The sequence below is a fragment of the Homalodisca vitripennis genome, chromosome 1 (genome assembly GCF_021130785.1).
Source record: "Homalodisca vitripennis isolate AUS2020 chromosome 1, UT_GWSS_2.1, whole genome shotgun sequence".
Lineage (NCBI taxonomy): Eukaryota > Metazoa > Arthropoda > Insecta > Hemiptera > Cicadellidae > Homalodisca > Homalodisca vitripennis.
The window spans coordinates 14,366,589-14,392,577 of NC_060207.1; the positions used below are offsets into that span (position 1 = coordinate 14,366,589).

Sequence of the window (25,989 nt, forward strand, 5' to 3'; positions counted from 1 at the left end):
CACTTAAGCAAAAGTAGAATATTAGTATTTACCTCACAGTTCCATGACAAACTCAGCAGGAACAGTCTTAGATCCACTTTTACAAAAGTAGGATATTAGGATAGGATATTATAAGTCATAGTTGTATGACAAATTCAGCACGACAAAAATCTTAGCTCCGCTTATGCAAAAGTAGAATTGAAGTAGTCGTAAATAAATGTCAGTCCTGAATGTATAGCTCTTATAATTCGATTGGACCGAGAAATTGAGCTCTTCATTATCCACTCAGTGACTATTATCCTCTTACCAATTTGCCACTATGTTTGGTTAACTTATGGTCTACTGGTAGAGATAATATTGAAGGGGAAATTCGGTTACAGACGGAATTGATGGGAAATTGTAAAACTAGTTTTGGGAAAGTTCAGAAACTATATCATGACAAATACCATTGTTGTATATAAATTCAACCCATAGTTAAAATGTTAACAATTTTATCATTACTACTTATCATTACTTATCAAGATTTTTAATAAAATACAATTTAAATTAAGTTAATAATGTTACTTTATAACGTTGATTACATCTGAAACCGTAATTATTGTGTTGTGTTTAGAAATATTTAAAATGCAGATGGTTTGAGTTGTATAACATATTGTATTATGCTTGTATTGTTTTGAAATTATGCAAAATACTAAAAAAATCTCTTATAAGGTTCCAAAGACACCATAAGAATTTCTGAGATTCATCTTTGTGATAAATTTATCGTGGTCAGGTCAAATATGTATTTGGTTTTATTTTTAAGGTGCTTTAGTTAAGCAACTGGGTACAGAGATCAATGTTATTTTAGAGTTCTCAATGATAACCTGTGATTAATGAAATAAACTATCTAGTATATACATCATGGTAAATTATAAATATAACTTTAATGAATTATACTAATTTGTAATCTTAGAATTCGTGAAGATCTTAAGAAAATTTTACTATAACAACCTTGCAACAAAATCATTCCCAATTAATATTTCGTAATAAGAAAAGAAAGAGTTTAATACATTTTGATTTTTAGACATGATGATGTGAAAGTGAATTCCTAACTCTATTCATACAGGAGTCGATGTGATGTCTCAATGTTAGGATGAATGATTTTATTTTTGTGGTTTTTAGTTATAAATTCACTGTCTTCATTTGAGGGATCACTTCAAAATATGATTAATGGAGAAGAAAATTCAAAAAAATTAAATACACCCTTAAAAGGTCCTGTTTTATATGCTCATTACAAAAGTTGATACCAAGGTAAATTAATTATAAAATTTGTCGCACACTATTAAAAAACTAAATGTGACATTAATTGGACCTCTGATTTTTAGCGGGTTTTAGCTCATATTATACTACTTATGTGGAGTTTGTCAGAGTCTTAAGAAGTGAGACTCTATGGAGTCTGTTAGGATTAGTTTTATAACTCACAACAAAGAGGTAGGAGAAGAGTGTAGTTGTAGAATATATCTTTATAATTCTTTATTACAATTCAGATGGTACAAGACAGCATCTGAGTATCATTCAGTCCATATACACAAATTACTATTCACTTTAAAATTTATTCAATTGTAATTTAAAGAAGTGAGGAAAGAGCTGTGGGATTTGTCTGTGAAGCTGACAGAGATGTCTCCTGCTTAGAAATTATGGTGTCAACAATTTTACAACGAATTCTGAAATATGAGTTAAAATTTGTCTATGTTTGTTGTCATAACTGTATATAATGCTTCCAATTAAAATTCCATATTGAAGCTTTGGACTAAATTTAAGATTTTACTTTTTTCCTTCTTTCCAGAAAGAAACAATTTTTTACTGGTGCCTGAAAACATAAAAGGTGTAAAATGTTTAAATTTAGATTGAAATATAATTTGTAACATAGTAATTACATTCCATACTTGAATCTTTTATATCATCGACTAAATTAAACATTTTCTTAAAAGGAACAACAGTTTTGTAGGGTGAACCCCTATCATTATGCAAGCTATACAAGGTTCTATTATTGATTTATAACATGTTCACTATTTAAAATAAACTGTATATTATTTAATTACTGATTCGACACTATTGGTGTAATGTTATCTATAAATAACACTGAAATAATAACTTAACATTAACAGTACATAATTAATTACAACCGGTATAATAGACTTTTGTATGAATTGCGAGCATCGATGGAAAACAGTGGCCAGCAGTCCATGATTGACTCGTAGCTCGCAATCCATTTTGTTACTGCCTCCGATATTCCCGTATTAAAGCCACCATTCAGATGGAAATTATGTTTAATGTATTGTTAAATGCTTCACCAGTCAATGTTTCAAATGAGCTTATGCAGGATCAGCCGTTTGATAAAAACTGGATTGCTTTAATGAATCTAATTTATATTGTGTGTATCCTCTTCATTCCCAAATTAATCTTCCTGTTCATTTGCCGCTTTGGATTTTCCATTAACAGAAACCTACCTTCACAACACTTAATTATTTCGAACGAAGTACGAGTATAGGTGAAATGTGGAACTGTTTGTAAATAACTTTAAAATTAGTGAAAACTTTGGTTAATAAACAGTAAAGTTGTAAATATAAAGATGAGCTATTTTCATATTTATTTTCTTTTCAGTTAAATTCTCTGAATATTCATATGATTCCACCAAAAGCTTCGGACTTTATACTGTGCCTTGCAACGTAAAATGGATTTCTCCACTTTAATGGACTTACTTCGCTCTAAAAGGAATGTTTCCTTTCTTCTCCCCAATATTACATCTCATTATTCATGGAATCTCTCTTCACTTCTGAGAATCTGTAACGAACCTAACGTTCTATCGAGGTTCATGGATTTGACCTTCTTTTTGGTACCACTTGTATTAGCAGTGTTCCCTATTCCTAACAAAGAGTAAATAATAATACCGTATGGTACTGGTAATTTGGTAGTATTTCTAACGTATTTACAATTTTAGTCTCACATAGTATATACCTAATAACTTGTTTCGTCACAGCCTGATACAAAAATGGAAATTATTTATCATGAAATCAATAACAAAATCTTAAATATTAACCTAAGAAAAGAATCTATTGTACGTCAAATATTTTTTTTTCATTACAGTGTCTAATTACTAATATTTTATACATATTAAATGTAACATGCCAAAAGTCTGTGATCATGAGGAATAAGGGACAAATATTATAGAACTATATATTGAACTAAAGGTTGTTTAAGAACAGCTGGTACTTCAGTTAGGCTTTGCAATTAGGTAAATTTAAAAAATTCATAATTTTTTACTCTACCTATTGCTTGTGATCCGGATGTAATAACGTAGTCTATGAATAGCGTAAATAATATAATAAATATCAGCTTAGGTTCTTTGGAAAATAGCTTTCAATTGAAGATACAAGTATGTACACAACTGATTATCTTCCTAAAACCTATGGAATTACACATTGTGCCCAACATTTTCTGGAATTACTATCCATATACAAAATTAAGACATAACATTACCGTTTTCTTGAATTACTTCACATGTCTAATATTTTACTATAGTGACTAAAACATGCAGCTAATTAAGATATCCATTTGGAAAAATCTTGTTAATACTTTGTAAAGTATAGAACTTCATTTCTATAAAATTATTTACATTTAACGTAGATATATTTAAGAACAAGAAATCTGTTATGTAATAAGTACGGTACATTTAATCATTGGAAATCACCAAATTAAATAGAAGTTTATCGAGGTTGTGCAGAAATGTGTTTACTGAAATTAATTAATGAGACATGTAATGGCAAAAGTTAAATAAGCGAAATTTGCCATGTCTCAGTGAGATTGCAATACTGTTAGGTTACAGTGTAAATGTGATGGATGCTGTAGACAGAGTCTGTTAGCTCAGTTAATGAGTCAAGACATACTCAGTATTTGCCTGGTTCCAGCTAAACTTGGCTCGGTTTACACTTTAAACACACAAGGAGAGATAGAGATACGGCTCAGCAAGCATTTTATACTCTCAGTCACCACCTCAACTGACTGAAGAATTTTATTATTTATCAATAAAAACTGTTCCTGGTGTTGTTGGATGCTATAATGAAATAGCTAACTCTGTATGTACATGTTCTCATTTATTAGATTAAAATTAGAGTAAGCAAACTAGTTTTCAAAATGTTTCGCTAATCTTGGCTCTCAAAATCGTATCTACTTGGATATAAAATATAGCAAGATTATAAATTTGAACTATGTAATCATACATTTACTTGTGTCACTGCTGACAATTTTCAGTTTAATATATTTTAAGCTATGTATTACTTGAACTTGTAAAGAGCATAGTTTCATGAAATAAATAACAAATAATGTATATTTATGTACAAATTTTTAATTTAAGTTTAAAAATAAAATATTAATTACAAGAAGTTGAAATGAACAAAACTTATTAATTATAAGTTGAAATGAACAAAACTTTTGGTGTTCTATTTATTCAAAATATATATAGCTTCTAAAAACACTGCTATAAGTCAAAAACCTTTGTGATGTTTATAATTTATATCACTGCCTATAGTTTTCTAAATTATTAAAGGAAGGAGTGTTCATATTTAACATTCTCTGCTTTGTATTAATATTTGTTATTACATACAATGCGAGAGGTCTTTGATAACACTCAGCCAACAGTACAAGAGGTCTTACAAATGTACAAGACCAAGTTAAAATTGTGAGGTCATAGAAGAGTTCTTAAATAAATGATTTATTAATGAATTTGTTAAAGAGATTCAATTGTTTTCTTTTAAGTTGAAAATAGTAATAATTGTAAATGAGGGTTATTACAAATGTTCCAAAAATGCTATATGGCAAAATTAGGAATATTACTCCATGATATGCGGTTATAACAAACAGTTATAGTATTATGGACTTTCGCTAAACTACATGTTAACAATATTCAAAACAAGATTTTTACTTTTACTGTCCACAAGACATACAAGTCATACAATGCAGATTATAATTTAATTTAAAACAAAAAAATTATGCTTTTTGGTTTGTTTGCACAGGTATTTAGATGCTATTCCAAAAGTTCAATGCGGTTATTGATTTTAAGGTTTGCACTTCTCCATTATCTTTAGACTCTGCTTGTCAAGAAACAGATGTTTCATTTGTTTATCAGACAACTGTCTCTTTACCTTGTTGAACACTCTGCTTAGATGTGACATTTCTGGTATCATTAACATCACCATTTAATATAAAAACTATGTACTGATGATATAAATATTGTATTTGTTTTGGGTCTGTGTCTAGGTCAAGGGAAATATGATGAGGACCTGTTCTATGGTGTGGTTTTTATGTAGTAGTTTCCCATCTGTTTATTCTCCTTGTATTTATGTTGATGACTTCTTTTGTATGTCTCTAAGGAACATACATGTGGATTGACCCTCCTTCAGTAATTTCAGTTTAATTTATTTTACTAATTGCAGTTGACTTGCACTATCATTAATACTAAAATTAATACTTCTTATTAACACTGTGGGATATGTTTAATGTTACAATGTAGCAAGTTTTGTTTATGGGGACAAAGAGTTAAACAACATTTACTTATATTGTATGGGTTTGGTATATATGGCGTGAAGTTTACCACATTTATTTCCTCAGCTGAGTTTGATTAAACTTCAGAAATGCTGTCTTAAGTAGAAGTTTCTAGTTTTTAATTAATTACACTATTTCATAAAATATGAAGTTTTCTTAACATAGTGAAACCGCTATATCGGTGTGGTATATGTGTAGCGTCCAGCTCTGACGACGAGAGCGTGGGCGGAGGAGACCAGGGCAGTACGCCAGAGCGAGAGAGGGTGAGCAACCGAGGGGTGCAGCCACTGCCCCCCCAGTCTGATACCAGCAGCACAGGTTCGGCCAGGGAGACTCCCCCACAACAGCGCCAGATACACAGGCACACCAGGTAATGAGATGGTTCATTATAATAATGCTAATACACCCTAGTGTAGTTTAATGATAGTACCAAAGGTATGTTATAAGTAAGTACTGTTTTAAAATATGGTCAGTGAAGTTGTGTTGGCATTGACCTGTACATGCTCACTTGTATCTGCATGTATGGGTGGGCGAAACTGAACAAATAGGCAGAGCTTCTATTTTTCTTGGTTGGTACTGTCGCTGAAACATGCGTGACTTGTTTTATACCTGAGTTAAGATAGCAGTGCATGAAATGGAGGCATTCAAGAGAGTAGAGTTGAAGCAGATGGTTTCAGCTTGAGAGACTATATGCAGTGTATACTGGATATAGCAGGGTTTGCATTTTGGTTTTTGGTTGAAGGTGGCATCACAAACACTGAGTGATACTGTAGGACCCTGACAAAACTGTGTTTTGAGTGAGGGGATTGTTTTGTTTTGAGACAACTTAGGTCCTCATTACAAAGGCCAATGATCTCATCACATTTAGAACAACTGGGTCATTCTCCTTCCGGGCCTTAATCTAGCACTTAGTGACCTTAATTGTTTTGGAAAGTATCTAGGCTGTTGGCACCAAGATTATGGCATCAAAGTGTTTTATTGTGGTCGGCTATAAAGTTCCCGATTTGATAATGAAATTGAAAACTTGGTTGTACAATGGGTCAAATGCCTTCATTAATAATTATGGTTGAATTTATATTTAAAAAGTAAATTAAGATACCGGATTTCATGTAAAAATAACATTTATATGTCAGTTTAACTTTGACAGTAAAAAGTATTAACTGTTTGTTACTGGATAATTAAGTGATCAAGTGGTCATTAAGAATTCTAGTAAATAGACAATGTTTATGGTATGAACTTTATACACAACAATACTTATGAAAGGACAACAGAAAAACTAACTCGTAATACATATCAACAAACTCATTAAGTCTCACCGAACATCATAACAGAGCAAGTTGTAAGTCAAAAATAAACATTTACTGGATGGATTGAGTGAAGGTTTCTATCTTCAATGTGCTGTACAGTCCAGAGATGGCAAAAAACTGGTGAATATCAATTTCACACACCCTGTGGCATTCTGTACATAATTGAAAACAAAAAAAAACACGATGAAGATGATTATGAGAGAAGAGAGAGTTAAAAAGTGACACCTTTATCCTTACATTTTCGTTCTTGGTCCTCAAGTTATAGTATGTGTTTACATGTTATCAGATGATATTTCTATGATTGTTACCATTTAGTTAGGTTTCCAAGTGTTGATCTTTTTAATATAGGTAGCTAAAGTGGTATACCTTCAAAGGAAATTTGCTTTACCATTTGATCTGCTTATTTTATGTATGCAGTCCCAATTAGTCTTAAAGGAATTATATAACAATTCCTTTCACAGTGTATTATTTTGTCTTTATCCCACTTCATGCATGTATTGATAATTTTCACACTAGTAATTTTGAACAATTTGAGATTTTTTTCTCAAGCTCTTGTATTAATGTATTGTTTGTTGAAACTATAAAAATGTTTGAACTACTGATACTTTTAATATATTTTGTATAAATCTAAGCTATTTTAAAAATAGGAATATAATTGTTAAACCTTTTAGCTTATGGAATTTTTTATTTGCAAACCAATATTTGTTAAACCATTGTCTTTTTAATTTTTCTTTACTTGAATCTTTTTCTTTCGACAGGTTAAAAATTGCAATCGTAAGCATACGAAGCACATGATATGTGAACAATAGACTATAGAGATGATTGTGTTGTGTGCAGGTTACCAAACGGAGGTGCGGGCCAGACTGTGTGGGAAGATCACCGGGAGGAACACAAACGCAACAAACACGAGATCACAGACTTGGCAGATGTGATGCACAACCTCAGGCCTTGTCAGTATCATCTCATTGTATCGCTAGTAACCCCCCCCCCCTCTTGTTGTCTTGTGAACTAATTAATTACTGATTCTCAGAAACTTGTTATCCATCAAAAGGTAGCATCAACAAGTTTGGTGTCATGCATTTATAAAAGGTTTTTATTACTAATTAATTTGAAGATAATATAATATGATATTGCTACCAGATAACAAGCAGTGCTAGATTTAAGTGGAGGGGGAGGGTACGGGAGTGATCACCTCTCGCCAAATATTTTTCAAATGTTATGTATGTTTTTAGTTTTCTTTTTTCATGAAAGTAAATTTTTTTAGGACGCCAAAATATGTAAACATTTGTTTTAGGACGTGTATATTTTATATTTTCTGAGAAGGTTCCGGTGTGAGTACTCTATAACCCCAGATCCCTCATGCTAAATTCACTCTTGACAGTAAGATAATTATATCTTATACAGAATAAGAAAACAAGAAAATCACTTTAAAGTTAAGAAGTAAAACAAATTGTAATCCTACAGCATAAAAAAAATCAAAATTAGATTAAAAAATAGTCTGCAGTCTCTTGTCATCAACATAATGGACAATGTTACCAACAAACAAGATTTACTATTAATTTGCGGAGTGGATTGATTTTTCTCGCTGAGACTTTAATTTGATAATTGACATGAATACAAGTTCTCGAGGGAAGAGACAAAGTTTTGTTGAGGCCACTTTGTGTAATCACTGTATCTTGCCTGACTTCGGTCACAGCCCTTCCACTTGGGCTCATTAACTTTGGTTGCAAAATTTGTCAGTATAATTAAACTTTCCTTCAATATTGTGTAACCAGCAAACATTAATGTAAATGAGATTTGGTAGTGAATTTAAAATTTTATAATGTTAACGCCAATTAAGACAAGCTTTTGGATGGTCCTAAATTTAAAAATACAAGTTTATAGATGTCAAATAAAATGAACTAATGATCCGAAATTACATTTGAGATTTTTATTTGTGGAGACTGCAATTTTGGATTATTTTTAACAGCAATAGTATTTTGGCTTGACAATGTGACAAAGTTTCAGTTAAGTCACTCAGTTACCTACTCGTACTCGTATTATTCAGTTGTAGTTGGAGTAGTATCCTTATAGTCCATACGATTTTAATTGAACATTTAGCAGCAATTGTATGGTGTATCACAAGGAGAATATCAGTTTTTATCAATTTATTTATTTTAAGAAACAATCCTTAAGAGGCAGTAGGTGTTAGCTCTTATTAATTACTTATTTTTTTTAGAATCAGAAGGGACACTAATAGTAGTGTTAAGTGAAGGCTTTCAGGGATTTAATATACTTGCTATTATGAGGGTTTTTAGATAAATAGTGTATGTATTATCAAATTATCATTTTCTTATTGAAATACACATTTTTAATACAGTTTTCATTTGGAAACAATCTAGCCTTGACAAATGTTATTTATTGTATCTGTTTGACAGAATTACAGTAATAATTATAATACAGCAATTATAAACAGATTAATATGATTAAAATCTAGCTAAACTATACATAATGGCATAATCAAGGAAAAACTATCACAGCATTTAATACACAATGTTGATCAGTGTAATTAAGTGATTAACTACCATGTTTAGTACCCAGATGTGTACTGCCAAGCAGATTAGATCCTACAGCCTTTTAAAAACGCATTCTTATTATTAATAGTTAACTATTGTGAAGCTGATGATGGAAAGCTAGTAACTACAGTGTTGTGTATGTACAGACTCTCAACCCCCTGACGTGACGCACAACACAGCACAGTCGAGACGCATCACGCCAGCCGATCGAGTCAACCGCTACAACCAGTCTCGCCAGTCCTCCGACGATGGCATGGGTCAGTCCTCCATTTCTCTAAGCAGCTTAGAAATATTTTCATTATGGTCAGACCAGATGAGGTTCAATGTATAAATCTGTTGACTTAAAAGCAACTTGAAACAATAAATTCGTCTTGTATGTCATTTTTTAATTGTTGTGAATAAAAAAATCTAAGTTTTAAATGAGTAATTTAGTAGAATGTATGTTTTTTGTTAATTATCAACAAAACCACATTGACCTAATTACATTTAAACACATAAACCAATATTTAAAACTTTTATTTTTGTGAGGGCTTTTGATAGCAAGGCTATCTTCGTCAGCCATATCACAAAAGCCTTGCTATCGAAAGGCCTCACAAAAATAAAAGTTTTAAATATTGGTTTGTGTGTTTAAATGTAATTAAGTTAACAGTAGCCAATACAAGCTCCATCTTCTACAAAACCACATTAGGTCAAGGTTCCCCTGGAATTAATTAATTCATAGTTGATAATTAATGAAAATCTCTGGTGAGAGTTTTACAATTAGTACAGTTTTAGTATCAGTGCAGTTAAGAGTACTGAGTACTGTAGAGCACAAATACATGGCAGAGTAGGAATAAAACTGATCTTAGATCAATAACATATGACCACATGAGAATTCATGTGTTAAATCTATTGTCATATTATAATATTATTACTTTTTAAAGATCTCATTCCTATATTGTGAACATGTGTAGGCCTTTCAAATACTGCTGTATTATCATGTATGAATGAAATGAGTCTGCTTGATGTATTAAACTGTTATGGAAGCCAACATGTATTATAGTGGTGGTTTGTTTGTATTGTATCACTAATCACTGTTTGTTGTAGTTAGAACGAAGAAGCCCTCTCTAACACTTGGGTTTCGTATTGTGGCTTAAAGACTTGTGTCTGTTTGTGGAAGAAAGTCTGTAATCCAGTGGTGATGTTGCAGGTACAGTGACAGGCACGGGGCGGTGGAAGGTGTCTGCCAAGATACAGCAGCTGCTCAACACCCTCAAGAGGCCCAAGCGGCGACCTCTGCCAGAGTTCTACGAGGACGATGACATTGAGCTCGAGATTGCAGCCAACCCGAAGGATCCCAACGCCCCCAAGCCCGAGGGTGGGACCATGACCCCTGCCATTGGGGAGCAGTTGGTGGTCAGTCTAAAACCATAACTTCACATTTTCACTTATATCATCCGCACATATTGTGTTAAAGTTGTTTGTAAGTTTAACCCATTCTGTTCTACTGCAGTGTCCTTGCGTTCTTCGACTAGCAATAACTATTTTTTTTTCTCTTAGGACAAGAAGCTTATAAATTGCACTTAGTCCTGTAAGAACCTTAGCGCTGCTTCCGGAGTGGCAGGATATTCAGGGTGGGTAAGGTTAGGGGGTAGGGGCCGCCTCCTATTGAGATCCATGAGGCAGAATTAGGGCACTAATCTCAAAGTCATGTCTCTCCAGAAGAAGGGGAGGTCAGCTCTGAACCAGCCACTCCAGTCAAAGTAGGTAGGGGGTGGCATACCCTTGTTGAGGCTAGCCCCTGGACATCCATAAGGTTGCCCAGATTTAAGTGACACATTGGTTTTTGCTGTGCCCAGTGGTAGGTTCAACTGGAAGGTATATAAACCAGCCAGAAGTGATCCCTGCTGGGTAAAGCAATAACCATTGTATTTCTTGATATTTCTGCTAGATTGCGTTTGGATGCTCTTACTAAGTTTGGTGTTTTTGCAGTAATACAGTAAATATCTGTAGAATGAGAGCTCAGGTGTTCTGTTACATTAGTTTTATTTATAAATGGCAGTCATTTGTGTATTTTTGTTCATTTCAGAGCTTTAAATAAATGTGATTGAAATATTTTTGGTCACTATGTATTAGTTCATATTTATTTACGTATGAAATGTATAAACATTGTATAAAAATATGTTTTAGAATAACGTTCAATTAGTGCAATAAAAAATTACTGCACATAAATTGTGTATGCACGCACCGTTGCCACTGCAAATTCGAATAACTGATGCCGCTGGGTGTCAAAAAAGCTCTGAGATTTTTTTCTGTCTGCAATGGGTTAGAGTGGAAGTAAAATATTGTGATATCTACTCAATACAAATATGAGGGATACTTGATGAGTGTGTGACAGTTTAGGCAATGAGATCACACACTTGAGATTACAAACCTATCCAAAAGTCTGTTCAATAGTTTTTATGAGGATTGTACATAGTTTCACCTCAAAACCTGTCCTTCATTTGAGTAGTGGACAGGTTTACTACCATCTCAGTTTATCATGCTTATTTTGGATTTAGTTTACAGCTGTATCACTGTTACTATTAATTCACACCATTTATTTATTGTTTAAAATGCTTGATGGTGATTAGAACTGCTAATCATATTTTTATTAACTGATTGTGAATTTCAATATTTTTTACTTTCCATCAAAGGAAATGTGCTAGTTATGCATCTTGTGATAAAATATCAGTTACTGTATCACTCAGACCAGTAGATAGTACCATGCTCCAGAATTTTTTTCAATTTTTTGGAGGCAAGAACATTAATAGACAATTTGAAAACAATTCTTGTAAACTGTGGTTGTCAACATATTTTACCAATAATCAAGCATGAGCTTCATCAAAATTTGTAAACTAGAAGTAAAAATAATTTTGTTCAAACTTTACCAAGCACAATATTATATATACATAAAAAGTTATTTTTATCTTATGCAATACATTCTAAAGATTCTGTATTTTTATCTTTTACAATGAATTCTAAAGATTCTGTATTTTTGTTTTATGCAATGAATTTGAAATATACTGTATTTTTGTCTTATGCAATGAATTATATAGATTCTGTATTTTTGTCTTATGCAATGAATTCTAAAGATTCAAATTTTTATCTTATGCAATGAATTCTAAAGATTCTGTCGACAAGGAAGCCATTCACACTTATTTCACACTTAGGGTTTGTAATTGCTCATTTGATGACATAGCAGTGGCTGGACCTTGACCTCCTTATCTACTTCCCCCAGGCTTTGTTGTGTGTTATTATCTGCTTCATCATCTCTTTCTCATTCCCAGTGAGACAACTGCAAACTGTTTGTTGTCTTGACAAGTCATTCCCAACTAGGACCTCCCAACATCATCACAGTGTCTATCATTTTGTAACTTTCTCTCTGTGTGGTGTGGCTTTGATTTAATGGAAAAATGATATGTTCTTCACTCGAGCCTCGCTTGGTAATTTCACAGCACATGTCCATAAATATTTATAATGACACACTCTAGTGGCATGCGCTAATTGCTAATTAGAACCAACTTTAATAATCACAGAGGGGATACTTTATGCGCATCATGTACTCTAACTATCTACTAATAGTCGTAATTAAGTTAATTGTATTGGTTTTTTAGCTAATCATTGGCAGTAGGTAATTAAATCACATATAAACTACATTTGAATTTTCTAACAATAACTGCAATAATTTAAAGAAGTTTGCAATTTTAATGACATTCAGCTAACCGTTACTGTTACAAAGGCTAACCATGAGTGTTCTGCAGGTTCCCTCTGGACTCCCCCGGAACCTGGAGGCTGCCATCCAGAGGTATGGCTCAGCTACCTACAAGGCTCCAGTAGCGACAGTGTTGGACCCCAACGGCAAGCTGAGCATCACTCTGACGTATGGTGAGTCATCAGGTGGTTAACTGTACTGAAATTTTGTTGTAAATATATGCATGTTTACCACTATAGTTTGCGATTAATAGTGGTAGGTTGTAAGAATAGCAGAGGTAGATTAAGGGTGCCATTTGGGGGGGGGGAGTAGCCCCCAATTAAGTGGAGGTCCTTCCCCCAGAAATTTTGACACTGGTTTGAAAGATTTTAAAGAATTTAAACAATGATTTCAGAAAAAGTATTAATTGATTTTTTGCTATTTTAATGTAAAACGTGTATTTATTAATAAATAAAAAAACTCGTTCCTTATTAAATTATTATTTTTCCCAAATAGCTTACAGACATAACACAGGTTCAGTTAAACTAAACATCACAAGAAAGTTTTTCAATAGCGTTTCACGTCCCCTCTTAATATCCACCTCTGAAGAGGTGGGAAGCCGGAAGTAAGGGAACTTACGAGTAAACTGGGAAAATTGGAAAGATAATAAATAAAAGAGAAAATCAACAGTGAAAGCTACACATACTTTGTTATTTACAATACAATACATTATAATTACATAATCGACCAAAGTCATTATGTAGTCATTGATCATTACGTAAATACTCAATTCTAAATGATCATTGGAATGTTATCTTGCAGTTGGCAATTTTTATTTCAAACATTTCTTCCAGTAGACTATGATTTGTTTTATCTCTTATCAATTAAAATAGTAAATGTGAGACAGGAAATATTAATTGCAAACATTATCTTAAGTTCATAAAAAAACTTGCTCTTCTGTCTCCTATGGAGATTTTGTCTAACAATAACATCAGAGTCTGTGTTTTAAATGCTTCAAACATCACAGCTCTAGTATTCATGCTGAGTGAAGGATCATTGCAACTGTAGCGACATTGTCTACGAAGAATAAACTGTTAATACATTGCTAGCTATTGTACCCGTAGTAGTTACCTCTTGTACACTCCAGCACACTTTTGCAGGCAAATTGCTGAGCAGGTCACAGAAAGTTGCGTACACGCTGCTCAACAAGTCTTTCAGCAAGTCCGGCGAGACTTGTCTCAAATGTGGCGACCGAATTGCTCTGGTCTACCCCAACAATGACCCCATCAACTTCATCTGTGCGTTCTACGGCTGCATGTTAGCAGGCATCGTGCCTGTCCCCATCGAGGTGCCACTCACCAGAAGGGTGAGTTAACTATTATCATTTATAGTTAACTAATTATCATTCATAGTTAACTATTATCGTGTTTGATTGATCAACTCAATAACCTACTGAAGACCCTTTCCTGTAGTTATGCAAGTATATTTTATAAAAATACTTAACTGTATCTAATTATACATTGTCACATATAGTTTGACTTCATAACTGTCTGTAACTTATTATTAAATATATGCTATTTTATAATATAAAAATCTTCTAATTTTGTATTTCTTGAAAAATGTTGGGCTAAACAGTCTTTTCTTTATTTTATGGTTCTTCATTATAAAGTTCATTTAAAAAAAATTCCATAATACACAAATTGACAAAACTCTGAATGGGACACTTTTTCTGAAAGTGTATCATGTTATTCTGTTTATTATAAAATTATTACATTATATTACCCTAGGTAACATATAAAATAGATAATAATTATTATTTTTCATGTTTGAAACAATGTTTTTTCATAAATTAGCCATATTATGGCAAAAAATCAAATTATGATATGTAAATTACATGACAATCAAATCATTTTTCTACATCATATCACTGAATAATAATGTGAAAAATATAATTTATTTGCTACACGAATGTAAATAAACCTACTTGTCAACAAAACATCAACAATGTTGAGGCTGAAGAATAAATTGTCATTCCTCTTAACCTGATATACTGTCTAAACCAGATTGAATAATAGAAATAATATTGAACTTAATGTACTAATCAGTAGTTCAATTCACTTACTATTAAATGCCAATTAATTTAATTGCTGTATAAATTTACATTAAACTCATATAAATTAAAATAGGGTGAAATTGTATGTATTAAACAAAATGTTATCTTTAAATTATGAGAAAATTTATCTTTTTGTTTTCTTTCTTACAAAGTAAGCATTGTTCAATTTTTACAGTGTAGGAGGAACCAAACAAGACGAAGTAAAGAATTAATTAACAAAGTTCAGTAACAGGTTTCCAGTTGCTCAGCCATTGTTTGCTACTGATGAGTTCTTACAGCAAAGAATTTAATCTTGGTGTCTATTAATTAAGCCTCCTTCGGCAAGTGAATGATCTCTCAAGTTTTATTTTATCTAAATTCTTTGTACATACAGTAACTTTTGTTTAGCGAGGAAATATAACATTATCTTCTAGTTAGTTGTTTACTCTTGTCAGAGTTACGTTGATTATTTTCCTTAATTAATAACCTTCTTCAGCTTTCCTAATATGCTTAATTAAAAACAACATAGTTTATTTTATTATATTGCCATGAATAATGTTGAAAAAATAAAAAGTAATTCTTATTATGGATTTTTTACTTAATGTATTATCAGAACCAATATACATTTTATGTTGTATATTTCAATTTTTTTTATTCTGCTAGACCTCCGGAAAGAAACAAATTCTAATAAAAACTGAAATTGACACAATTACAACTCAATAAACTGAAGCCAACCTTAGTTAGTATGACTATTTTCTCATAGATCACATAATAGAAATAAACCAATAAAATGAGTTATCGAAGAACCCACAGAACATTATGAGAGAGGTAGCCTACAGACAGACAGACTGATCTATTTTTTAACCCTAAAATCAATAGAGGTCTTCTTTAGACCAAGAGGAAACTATGTACAAAAGTTAAAAGTTTCCAATACAGTTTTATCAAGAGTTATCACACAGATGGACAAACAAATAGACCATAAGATATACAAACCAACTGTATTTTGACCTTTTGACCCCAAAATCAATATGGTTCTTCCTAACACTAAGAGGAACCCCTAGTGTACCAAGTTTCAAGTCTCTAGGACCTTTCTATAAAGAGTTATTACACAGATGGACAGAAAACAACATGATTTCAAAAGGCCCTTAATAATGTGATTTTTCCTGTTAATAATGTGAACGATTATTGATGTATACCAATGTGATATTTACAGGACGCTGGATCACAGCAGATCGGGTTCCTGCTGGGCAGCTGTGGTATCCAGGTGGCACTGACGTCGGAGGCATGTCTTAAGGGCCTGCCGAAGACTGCGGCCGGGGACGTGGTGGCGTTTAAGGGCTGGCCCAGACTGCACTGGTTTGTCACTGAACACTTGGCAAAGACGCCCAAGGACTGGCTACCCACACCTAGACTTACTGATGACACTCCTGCGTACATTGAGGTCAGTACTTCTTCGCCATACGATCGTAGTTGAGTGTTTCATTTTATCAAACAGTTAATGTTACACATATCTTCTTATTAATTAACCACTTACTGCAACTAAATTTAATCATTTTGGAAACAGATCAAAATCCTTTCAAATTATGTTAACACTATTTAAAAATTCTTCACAATAAAATTATGCTTTACATTTTTAATACATGTCTGTTCAACTGAAACAATTATTATATTGCTAATACTAACTATTATAATTTTTGAAAGCTTTCTGTCATTGCCAGACCTTGCCTTGATTGAAGTATTACAAGCTAAAAGTGGGAAGGATAATTTTATATTTTATTATTATAGAAATTAGATGATGTTTGTAAGGAACTCAGTTTTTTTACCAACATAAGAAAAGTATATTTTTTTCATTTGTAGTAATTACAAAGAATCTTTTTTATATTTCCTTTGGTCTTGACAGTACAATATTGTACGTCACGTTTGCCCTAAACAGACCATTTGCATGAGAAAGTGTTGTGTCTTACCAAATCCTAATTTGTAAAAGTCACTACCACGTTGACGGCACTAATGTTACCTTGTGCGACAGTACACTACGGACAAGGACGGCTCGGTGATGGGTGTGACAGTGACACGGGCTGCCATGCTGTCACACTGTCGCATGCTGACACAGTCCTGCAACTACACCGAGGGGGAGAACATGGTCTGCGTGCTGGACTTCAAGCGTGAGACAGGCCTGTGGCACAGTGTGCTGACCAGTGTGCTCAACGGCATGCATGTTGTCTTCATCCCCTACGCTCTCATGAAGGTTAATCCTGCCTCTTGGATGCAGATGATCACCAAGTATAGAGGTATACATACTAGTATCTTGTTACTGTAATCCCCTACGCTCTCATGAAGGTTAATCCTGCCTCTTGGATGCAGATGATCACCAAGTATAGAGGTATACATACTAGTATCTTGTTACTGTAATCCCCTACGCTCTCATGAAGGTTAATCCTGCCTCTTGGATGCAGATGATCACCAAGTATAGAGGTATACATACTAGTATCTTGTTACTGTAATCCCCTACGCTCTCATGAAGGTTAATCCTGCCTCTTGGATGCAGATGATCACCAAGTATAGAGGTATACATACTAGTATCTTGTTACTGTAATCCCCTACGCTCTCATGAAGGTTAATCCTGCCTCTTGGATGCAGATGATCACCAAGTATAGAGGTATACATACTAGTATCTTGTTACTGTAATCCCCTACGCTCTCATGAAGGTTAATCCTGCCTCTTGGATGCAGATGATCACCAAGTATAGAGGTATACATACTAGTATCTTGTTACTGTAATCCCCACGCTCTCATGAAGGTTAATCCTGCCTCTGGATGCAGATGATCACCAAGTACAGAGATGCAGATGCAAAAAGTACGAGGTATACAGATGATCACCAAGTACAGAGGTTACTAGTATCTTGTTACTGTAATCCCCTCGATCTCTTTTTACACTACACTAGAATATGACCACTTGTGTAGCAATGTGTTGGTAAATCTATCATATATGATTATTGTTTTATATAAATATTAATTTAAAAGAAAAAGGCATATGCTGTATTTAAGCATAATAATTCACTTCATCTCTGACCATACTAGCCTTGGACTTGAGTTGTTTGCGTCGGAAAAACTGTGCATTGGAAATACAAGTGACAAAAACTTTTTAGCAGATGAAAATAATTATGAGATTGTGTTTTTTTTAATATGTCAACATCATACGATGATGGAGATAAAGAACAGTCATAAATACACCATCCACGTTATAGTGACATGGAGAATACATTTACATAGGTACATAACTATAAGTTTTAATTAAATGTGTAGTAATTTACGGATTTCTATAATGTAATAGGAGGTGATCCTTTACGTGTTAAACTAGAGAGACAATTGCATTTCCTTTTGTCCTCTCTGAGAATAGTGGTATGTTTCATCATTCTCTCAACATTCCAGGATAAGTAGAAGAGGTACACTTTCATTAACTCATGTAAACTAATGCGTTTTATCACAACTGATAATTATTTCAATATCTGAAAATTACAGTAAAATTATCGATACTCCATGACTTCTAGATCAGATTTAGCAATCCTGTACTATTTGTAACTGTGACTTTCCGATATCAATCAGTTACACTGATGAGTTTACAAAGTTGATCATGTGTTGACATTGTGTGTTACAGCGAGTGTTGCTGTAGTCAAGTCCAGAGACCTACACTGGGGCCTACTGGCCACCAAGGACCACAAAGATATCAGCCTGAGCTCTCTACGTCTGCTGCTGGTAGGCGATGGTGCCAACCCCTGGTCCTTGTCTTCCTGCGACCAGTTCCTCAGTGTGTTTCAAGCCAAAGGTCTGCGCCCTGACGCAGTCTGTCCCTGCGCCAGCTCAAGCGAATGTCTCACCGTCTCTGTCAGAAGGTCAGTTTCTACCTTTAACCCTTTTAGGATGACGAAAAGTTCGGTTATTTTTTCTGGTACATATAATTTTTAGAGTGACTACTTTTTTCTGAAGGATGCACTGTAGAAGACAAAGGTGAAAATAGGGAAAATGTTAACGTTTTATAAACACATTAAGTGTAGTCTCTATATATAAAAATGAATGTTTGTGTAAGCCCTCCGATATTAGCCAGAGAGGCTCATGGTTAATAAAAGGGATAGCGTTTTGCTGCCACCACCCTAGCTCGTAGGGAAATTTAGAATAGTGGTTGAGAAGGGTCTTGAAATAATTACTCACGTTTCTCCTTTGTTAGAGTCCAATCTATATTCAAAATGCACTAAAACACTCGTAGGCGCACCCAAACTACTATATGTGTACCGGTGTGTTCGCATCTCACTCCACCAAAATAAACTTACTTCACACACTCTACATTGCCAATCCCTCCGCCTACCTCCGAGCCCTCAACTCGACTGCCGACCCGTGCTGACGAGTGCTGACCCTTGCATTTCCTCAGCACGGCCAGTCACCTCACATCACGCGGTTAAAGGGACTTGGGTTAGTCCAGTTAATTTACACACTGTGTAATTACTAAAATACCATCTAAAAATTACTATATTAAAATAGTAGTGTGCGTGCGCGCTACATCACTCTCCCTTTCAGGAAAGATGGATCATACAGAATTTTCATGGTGATACATCTTAGATTCTCAGAATATAACAAACATTTACAATACTTCAAAAAAAAATGTATAGGATAACATTTTACATTACATCATTTTTTCACAACTTAAAAGGACAAAATAGTATTTTAGGCTGCGTAAGTTCTTATAATCTACAATTTAATTCTACTTGACATTGACAATCACTTAAGATATATGTCCTCCTAACTACATTACATTTCTTGAGCTTGGCAAGTCCCCACATATTTATAACAAATATAGTCTTTGCAACACTGACCTGACTGGTTCAGCACTACAATGAATTTCACAATACCGTACTTCAAGGCGGGCTTGGTGTATTGAATTGAACAAAGGAAGACTCCTGAATAATTTCTGCGAGCGGAGTTCCATGTTCTACTCGAATGGTTGGGGCTTGCCGCTCAGCAACTGAGGACATCCTCGCACAGGTTGGCATTTTCCTGTGACAAAACAAAACTACGCAAAGTACACTATTCAAAATGAACAAAATAAACATTGAAACTATGATAATGTAGAAATAGTTCAGTGGGGTTTCTATACTTTCTTTGATACTAGGGTACAAAACATGTGTATCATTTAAAAGCTTGTTAAGGTCTAGTTCTATGTGATTATCTTTAAGATTGTCCTTGACTTTTTGCATTGTTTCAAATAACAAGCTACTGTTTTTAAAGATTAGATTTTCTTCGTGAGATAGCAACAGGTTAATCTTTGGGATGTGCAAATGGTTAATGTCAAATTTATATTTTATATTTCCTTGAGTCCTCGAGAATAACTTATTATATTTACCAAAGATAGCGCAACTTGAAGCCTGTTTTAATATTCCAGACTTGTTTAAAGTTAATTCTAAATAACCTAGATGTGGTGGAGAGATAACTGAGTTTTCTCCATCAGAACTCCTCATACAGTTAAGTATGACTTTATATGGTTCCTTTAGGCTATAGATCCAATCATTGCCGTTTTGGATCCATACAGGTGAAGTTACATTTATGGTTAAGGTTCGTGAACATTTTTCTGTGACTAGGTTAGATCCCATGAATAGAGCGAATATACAATCATTAACGCTATGATGCAATACATTTATAGAGTTAGGACACAAATAAAAATGACTTAGTCTACACTGACTTAGTGTGTTAAAATCGATAGGTGCATAATACTGTCTCTCTTTGGAGATCAACAAATAATCAACTTGTACATTCCATTTTAACCAATGTTGAAGGTTTGTTTGGTACAATGGAATAACTTCTACTTTATAAAGTTCAAGACGTCTGTCTTGCGAACTTAAAGGTACAGTTACGATCAATCTAATTCCTGTCTTGGTGGCTAAAGCATGAGCAGTGCAAAAGGTGTAATACATAAATACGTCCTCTTCATTAACTGGTATAATTAGTTTCAAATGACGAGGTATGACTTTTCCTATGTCAAGCAATATGTTTACAAACTCATGGGGTGGTAGTAATTTGCTGCTTATTCTACCTGTGTTTACTAATTCTAAAGCTTGCCTAAACTCAACAATTCTTAACTTTGCTTCATCTATGGTTTGACCTAAATGACGTGCTAGACTGACAGATTTTAAATGTTTTGTTAATGAACGATGTAGCATAATGTTTTCTTGTTCGAATCCTTGGAGTGAAGTGATTAACATGCTATTTGAATGAGTAAGTTTAGTCATTATCTCTGATATGGCTTTAGTATTTGTTACCATCTTTTCATTCATGTCTTTCATTAAGGTGATTTGGTTTTCTCTAGAACTCAACAGTGATCCGCTAATCTTTTTTATCTCTTCAACTTTACTATTAACTTGTTCCATATCTTCGCTAGTGGGCACACCAAACAACCATTTCAATGCATATCCTCCTGCATCAACTAGTCCTCGCTTGGAGCGTTCTGTAGGTAGAAGTCTAAATAAGTCACTTACATCGGATTCATACTGGTCTATCCCGGTCTTAATTCTACTATATTCGAAAGCAAAGTCCTCATCCCACACATTTACACTAGTGTTCGTATAATAAACTAAGTCTGTGCACAATGTCTTAAGTGACTCAAGTTCGTCTCTTATTTCTATCATATTAAAATCTAATACAATCTTCCATTCATCCTCGGAAATAATTGTGTCATGAAGTTTCTTGAAAACGATTCCCTGTGTCATTTCATTCTCTGCCATTCCTGTCTCGACAAAGAGTACAAGTATTCCTGAAATCATCATTTAGATCCTAATAATTGTTTACTTCATGAATATCCTGACTTATTCGAATTTATTTTATTACGTACAGCTTGATCTTATGTTTCTTATCTTAACCTGCGTAGATATAACTTCTTTCCTTATAGTGTACTCAATCACACATTTGAATTGTTTGGATCCTTTAATTTGGCTTTTATTCACACACCTTGCATACCCATTCATCAACATTCGTTTCACAGTCATACAACATTCATACTCACGCATACAACCCATTCAATTCGGAGTAACTATTGCATTCTACTTTGTACGTGGTACTCTAAAACATCTTTTACTTACACATCAGACAAGAAGCATAACATACTAACGAGGAATATTTTAGTGTATCATATAACATCCTCAAATAACAAACAATACATAATTATTCAATACATTGCGTTTACTTTTAACTACTAAATAAACGATGCAATACGCGTTCACTGTCGTAACAATATGTATATACATTCCTATTATTTAATAAACTTCATAGTCTTTGAATCTACACGGTTTTCTTCTATCTCTTATGGATCTAAAAGGGCCTGGTCGCTCTTCTGCGGTTCCTGGGCTTGGTTCTCTCCTGTCTTGTTCTTCATTTTGTCCGGCTACTCTATTGAATGCCTCTTCATGGTCTTCGGTCTCTTCAATGATTTCTTCCTGTTCTTCTTCTTCTGCTACCTGAGCAGCTTTTGGATCATTTTGGCTACTTCCTTGTTCTTGCAACTTAAACTCGGTGACAGGTTTTACTCGATTCACATGTACAGTTACATTCTTCCTTTTAATTCGGAGTACGACATTCAAATCTGATATAACCTTGACAATTGTGTATGGACCTTTCCATGGTCTAGACAACTTCTTCACTCTTCCTTTTTTCACTTGGGGCACGTGAAGGTATACTCGTTGGCCCTCTTCAAATTTATTTAGCTTAGAATTCTTGTCGTATTGTCTCTTTTGCTGGGTTCTTGCATGGTCTTGGCATTGTTGAGACAAATTCCTTACGGCATTCAACTTCATCTTAAGATCTTCGACATAATCAGGGTAACCATCATCTTCTTCTGTGATCAATAGATCATCTTCTAAGGGAGTCTTCATCTCTCTTCCAAAGACTAGCTCAAAAGGAGAAAATCCTGTTGAATCATGCACTTGAGAGTTATAAGCCATATTTACCATTGGTAGGAGCTCGTCCCAGTCTGTTTGATTTCGGTTGACATAATGACTTAGCATCTTGGGTATGGATCTATGAACTCTTTCTGTTCTACCATTGCTCATGGGATGATATGCGGTGGTTTGAAGTTTCTTTATTCTTAGTAGAGCACACATGCTTTTCATTATTTCGGATGTGAAATTTGAGCCTTGATCAGTAATTAATTCACAGGGTACTCCCATCTTCGTAATGACTCTCTGCACAAGTGCTCGGGCTATTGTTTCTGCAGTTTGGTCTGGCAATGCAATAAACTCTCCGTACCTTGTAAAATGATCTATAACTGTCAGTATGTATTTGTTTTTGGAGCTTGTTAGGGGTAATGGGCCAACAATGTCACACGAAATCCGGTATCCAAATTCTGTACTTTCTTGAAATTTACCTAAAGGTGCTTTAGTTTTTCCGTAATCCATTCTTTTATTGCATGGATCACATGCTCTGATAAAGGAGACAACATCTAATTTCATTTTCGGCCAATAAAACTTTTCTTGGATTCTTAACATCGTCTTCTTGATACCTCCATGACCTGCTGTCGGGATATCATGGTGTAAACGAATAACCTTCTCTCTTAACCGTCTTGGAACGACTATCAGTTGTCTGTCCTGCCTCTTTATATAGATGACTCCTTGTGGACTTGTTTTGAACTGAGGGTATTTTTTCAATCTCTGGCACTCTTCATCCTTACATTGATTTTCTTTAATGCTGTCCACATCCAATATAGGTAGACTTTCCACAGTATTCTTGCACACAATTCTGCTCAGACAATCAGCGTTTTGATTTTTTATCCCTGGTTTATGGAATACCTTGTAGTCATATTCAGCCAATTTCAGTGCCCATCTAGTGAGTCTACTCGAAGGATCTTTTAGCGACAGCAGCCATCTGATTGCGCTGTGATCAGTATACAAGGAGAATGATCGTCCGTACAGGTAGCATCGGAAATACTTTACTGCCCATACAACTGCTAAAAGTTCTTTTTCTGTTACTGTATAATTCTGCTCAGCAGAGTTTAACTGTCTTGACGCATAGGCGATAGGGTGTTCTATTCCATTAATCACTTGTCCTAATACTGCGCCAAGTGCAACATTACTTGCATCAGTGCTTAAGACGAATTCCTTGGAGAAATTTGGATACACTAATAAAGGTTCAGTTACAAGGATGGTCTTCAATTTTTCAAATGATGTTTCCGCTTCTTCGTTCCACTCAAACTTTTGGTCTTTTTTGGTTAATTTTGTCAGAGGTTTAGCGATGTCGGCAAATTTCGGTACATGCCTCCTATAGTAACTACATAGTCCTATAAATCCACGAAGTTCCTTTTCATTCTTGGGTCTTGGAAAATTTTTGACAGCTTCAATCTTATTCTGACATGGTTTGATTCCATCTCTCGATACAACATGGCCTAGGAAGTTAATTTCAGACTTTGCTATTTGGCATTTCTTCAACTGGATACTCAAATTTACCTCTTGAAATCTCTCTAGAACTTCACTAAGATCTTTAGCGTGCTGATCAATACTCGAAACTGAAGATTAGGATATCATCCATGTAGGGCAAACATGCTTTTCCTTTCAGACCTGTGAGAGTAGTATCAACCAATCGTTGAAATACAGAAGGAGAATTGATCAATCCCATTGGCATGCGTGTATATTCATAATGACCATCAGGAGTACTGAAGGCCGTCTTCTCTTGACTTTCAGGGTGCATTTTTACCTGATAGAAACCTGAATTCAGATCCAGTGCCGAGAAGTACTGACTGCCTCCTAACATGTCTAAAGTTTCATGTATATCTGGAAGGGGATATATTTCCGGAACTGTAATTTTATTGAGTTCCCGATAGTCTACACATAGACGATAACTGATGGTACCATCAGAGCCTGCTTTCTTGGGGACAATGATTACCGGTGCTGACCATGGGGAAGTACTGGGTACAATTACACCTTTATCCAATTGTTCTTGTATCAAATTTTGTAGAGTACCTCTCTGTGATTGTGGCACTCTGTAAGGTTTCTTATTGATCGGAGGATGTTGGCTCGTGTTGATTTTGTGAGTAACTAAAGAAGTACACCCCAAATTCTCTATTCCTCCTAAGCTAAATAGACGCTTGTAGCGTTGGAGAACATTTTTTAATTTATTTTGGTCTTCAGTTGGGAGGTGCTTTAATTTTTCTTCAAGTTTTCCATTGAATTCCTCTGTCCTATTTTGTGTTAGATTTACTCGTTTCCATGCTCCTTTATTTGCTTCACTGTGTGGCTCTTCTATTTTGCAGAGCAGCGTATTCTTGTATATCACTAAATTTTCAGAGGTGATATTTATGATTTTGGTCCAACACATTCCTTTATTCACTTTTGAAAGGCTTCTAGCGACATTGATGCCATGAACTTTTACTAACGCTGGTTCTGTAATTACTGTTTTTCCTTCCATTTGTTCCATTTGATCCTTTTTGTTTTTGCTTAATTTTACTTGAATAAGCATTTCTGAACGGGCAGGCACGTTGATGTTTGTGCGACTATACGCTAAAATGTCAGGTATTTCTTCCTTCAGGATTTGTTTTGGTGGATTAAGGTTTGTTGAACTTGTTTCGTGGGAACATTGAACAATGCCAATGCCACTTCTCCTGCTTCGAGTTACAGGGGATTCTCTTTCATGGAAACTGCATGCTATCTTGTTTCCAATACTCAGAGACTTATTCTCAAGGTCAATCACAGCCTTTTTTCGTTTCAAAACATCGTATCCTAGGATAGCAATATAATCT

General features: G+C 34.3%; 1 protein-coding gene across 1 annotated transcript in view; it reads left to right on the forward strand.

Annotated features, from left to right (window-relative positions):
• The window catches only part of LOC124353510 (disco-interacting protein 2-like), a gene marked incomplete at its 3' end in the record, with an annotated part of 307,439 nt that overhangs the window by 269,540 nt on the left and 11,910 nt on the right, over positions 1-25,989 (forward strand). The window contains 9 exon segments of the mRNA XM_046803412.1: positions 5,758-5,929; positions 7,704-7,816; positions 9,568-9,678; positions 10,611-10,816; positions 13,204-13,327; positions 14,294-14,499; positions 16,439-16,666; positions 17,252-17,513; positions 18,880-19,114. Of these exon segments, the coding sequence (XP_046659368.1) occupies positions 5,758-5,929; positions 7,704-7,816; positions 9,568-9,678; positions 10,611-10,816; positions 13,204-13,327; positions 14,294-14,499; positions 16,439-16,666; positions 17,252-17,513; positions 18,880-19,114 (1,657 nt within the window).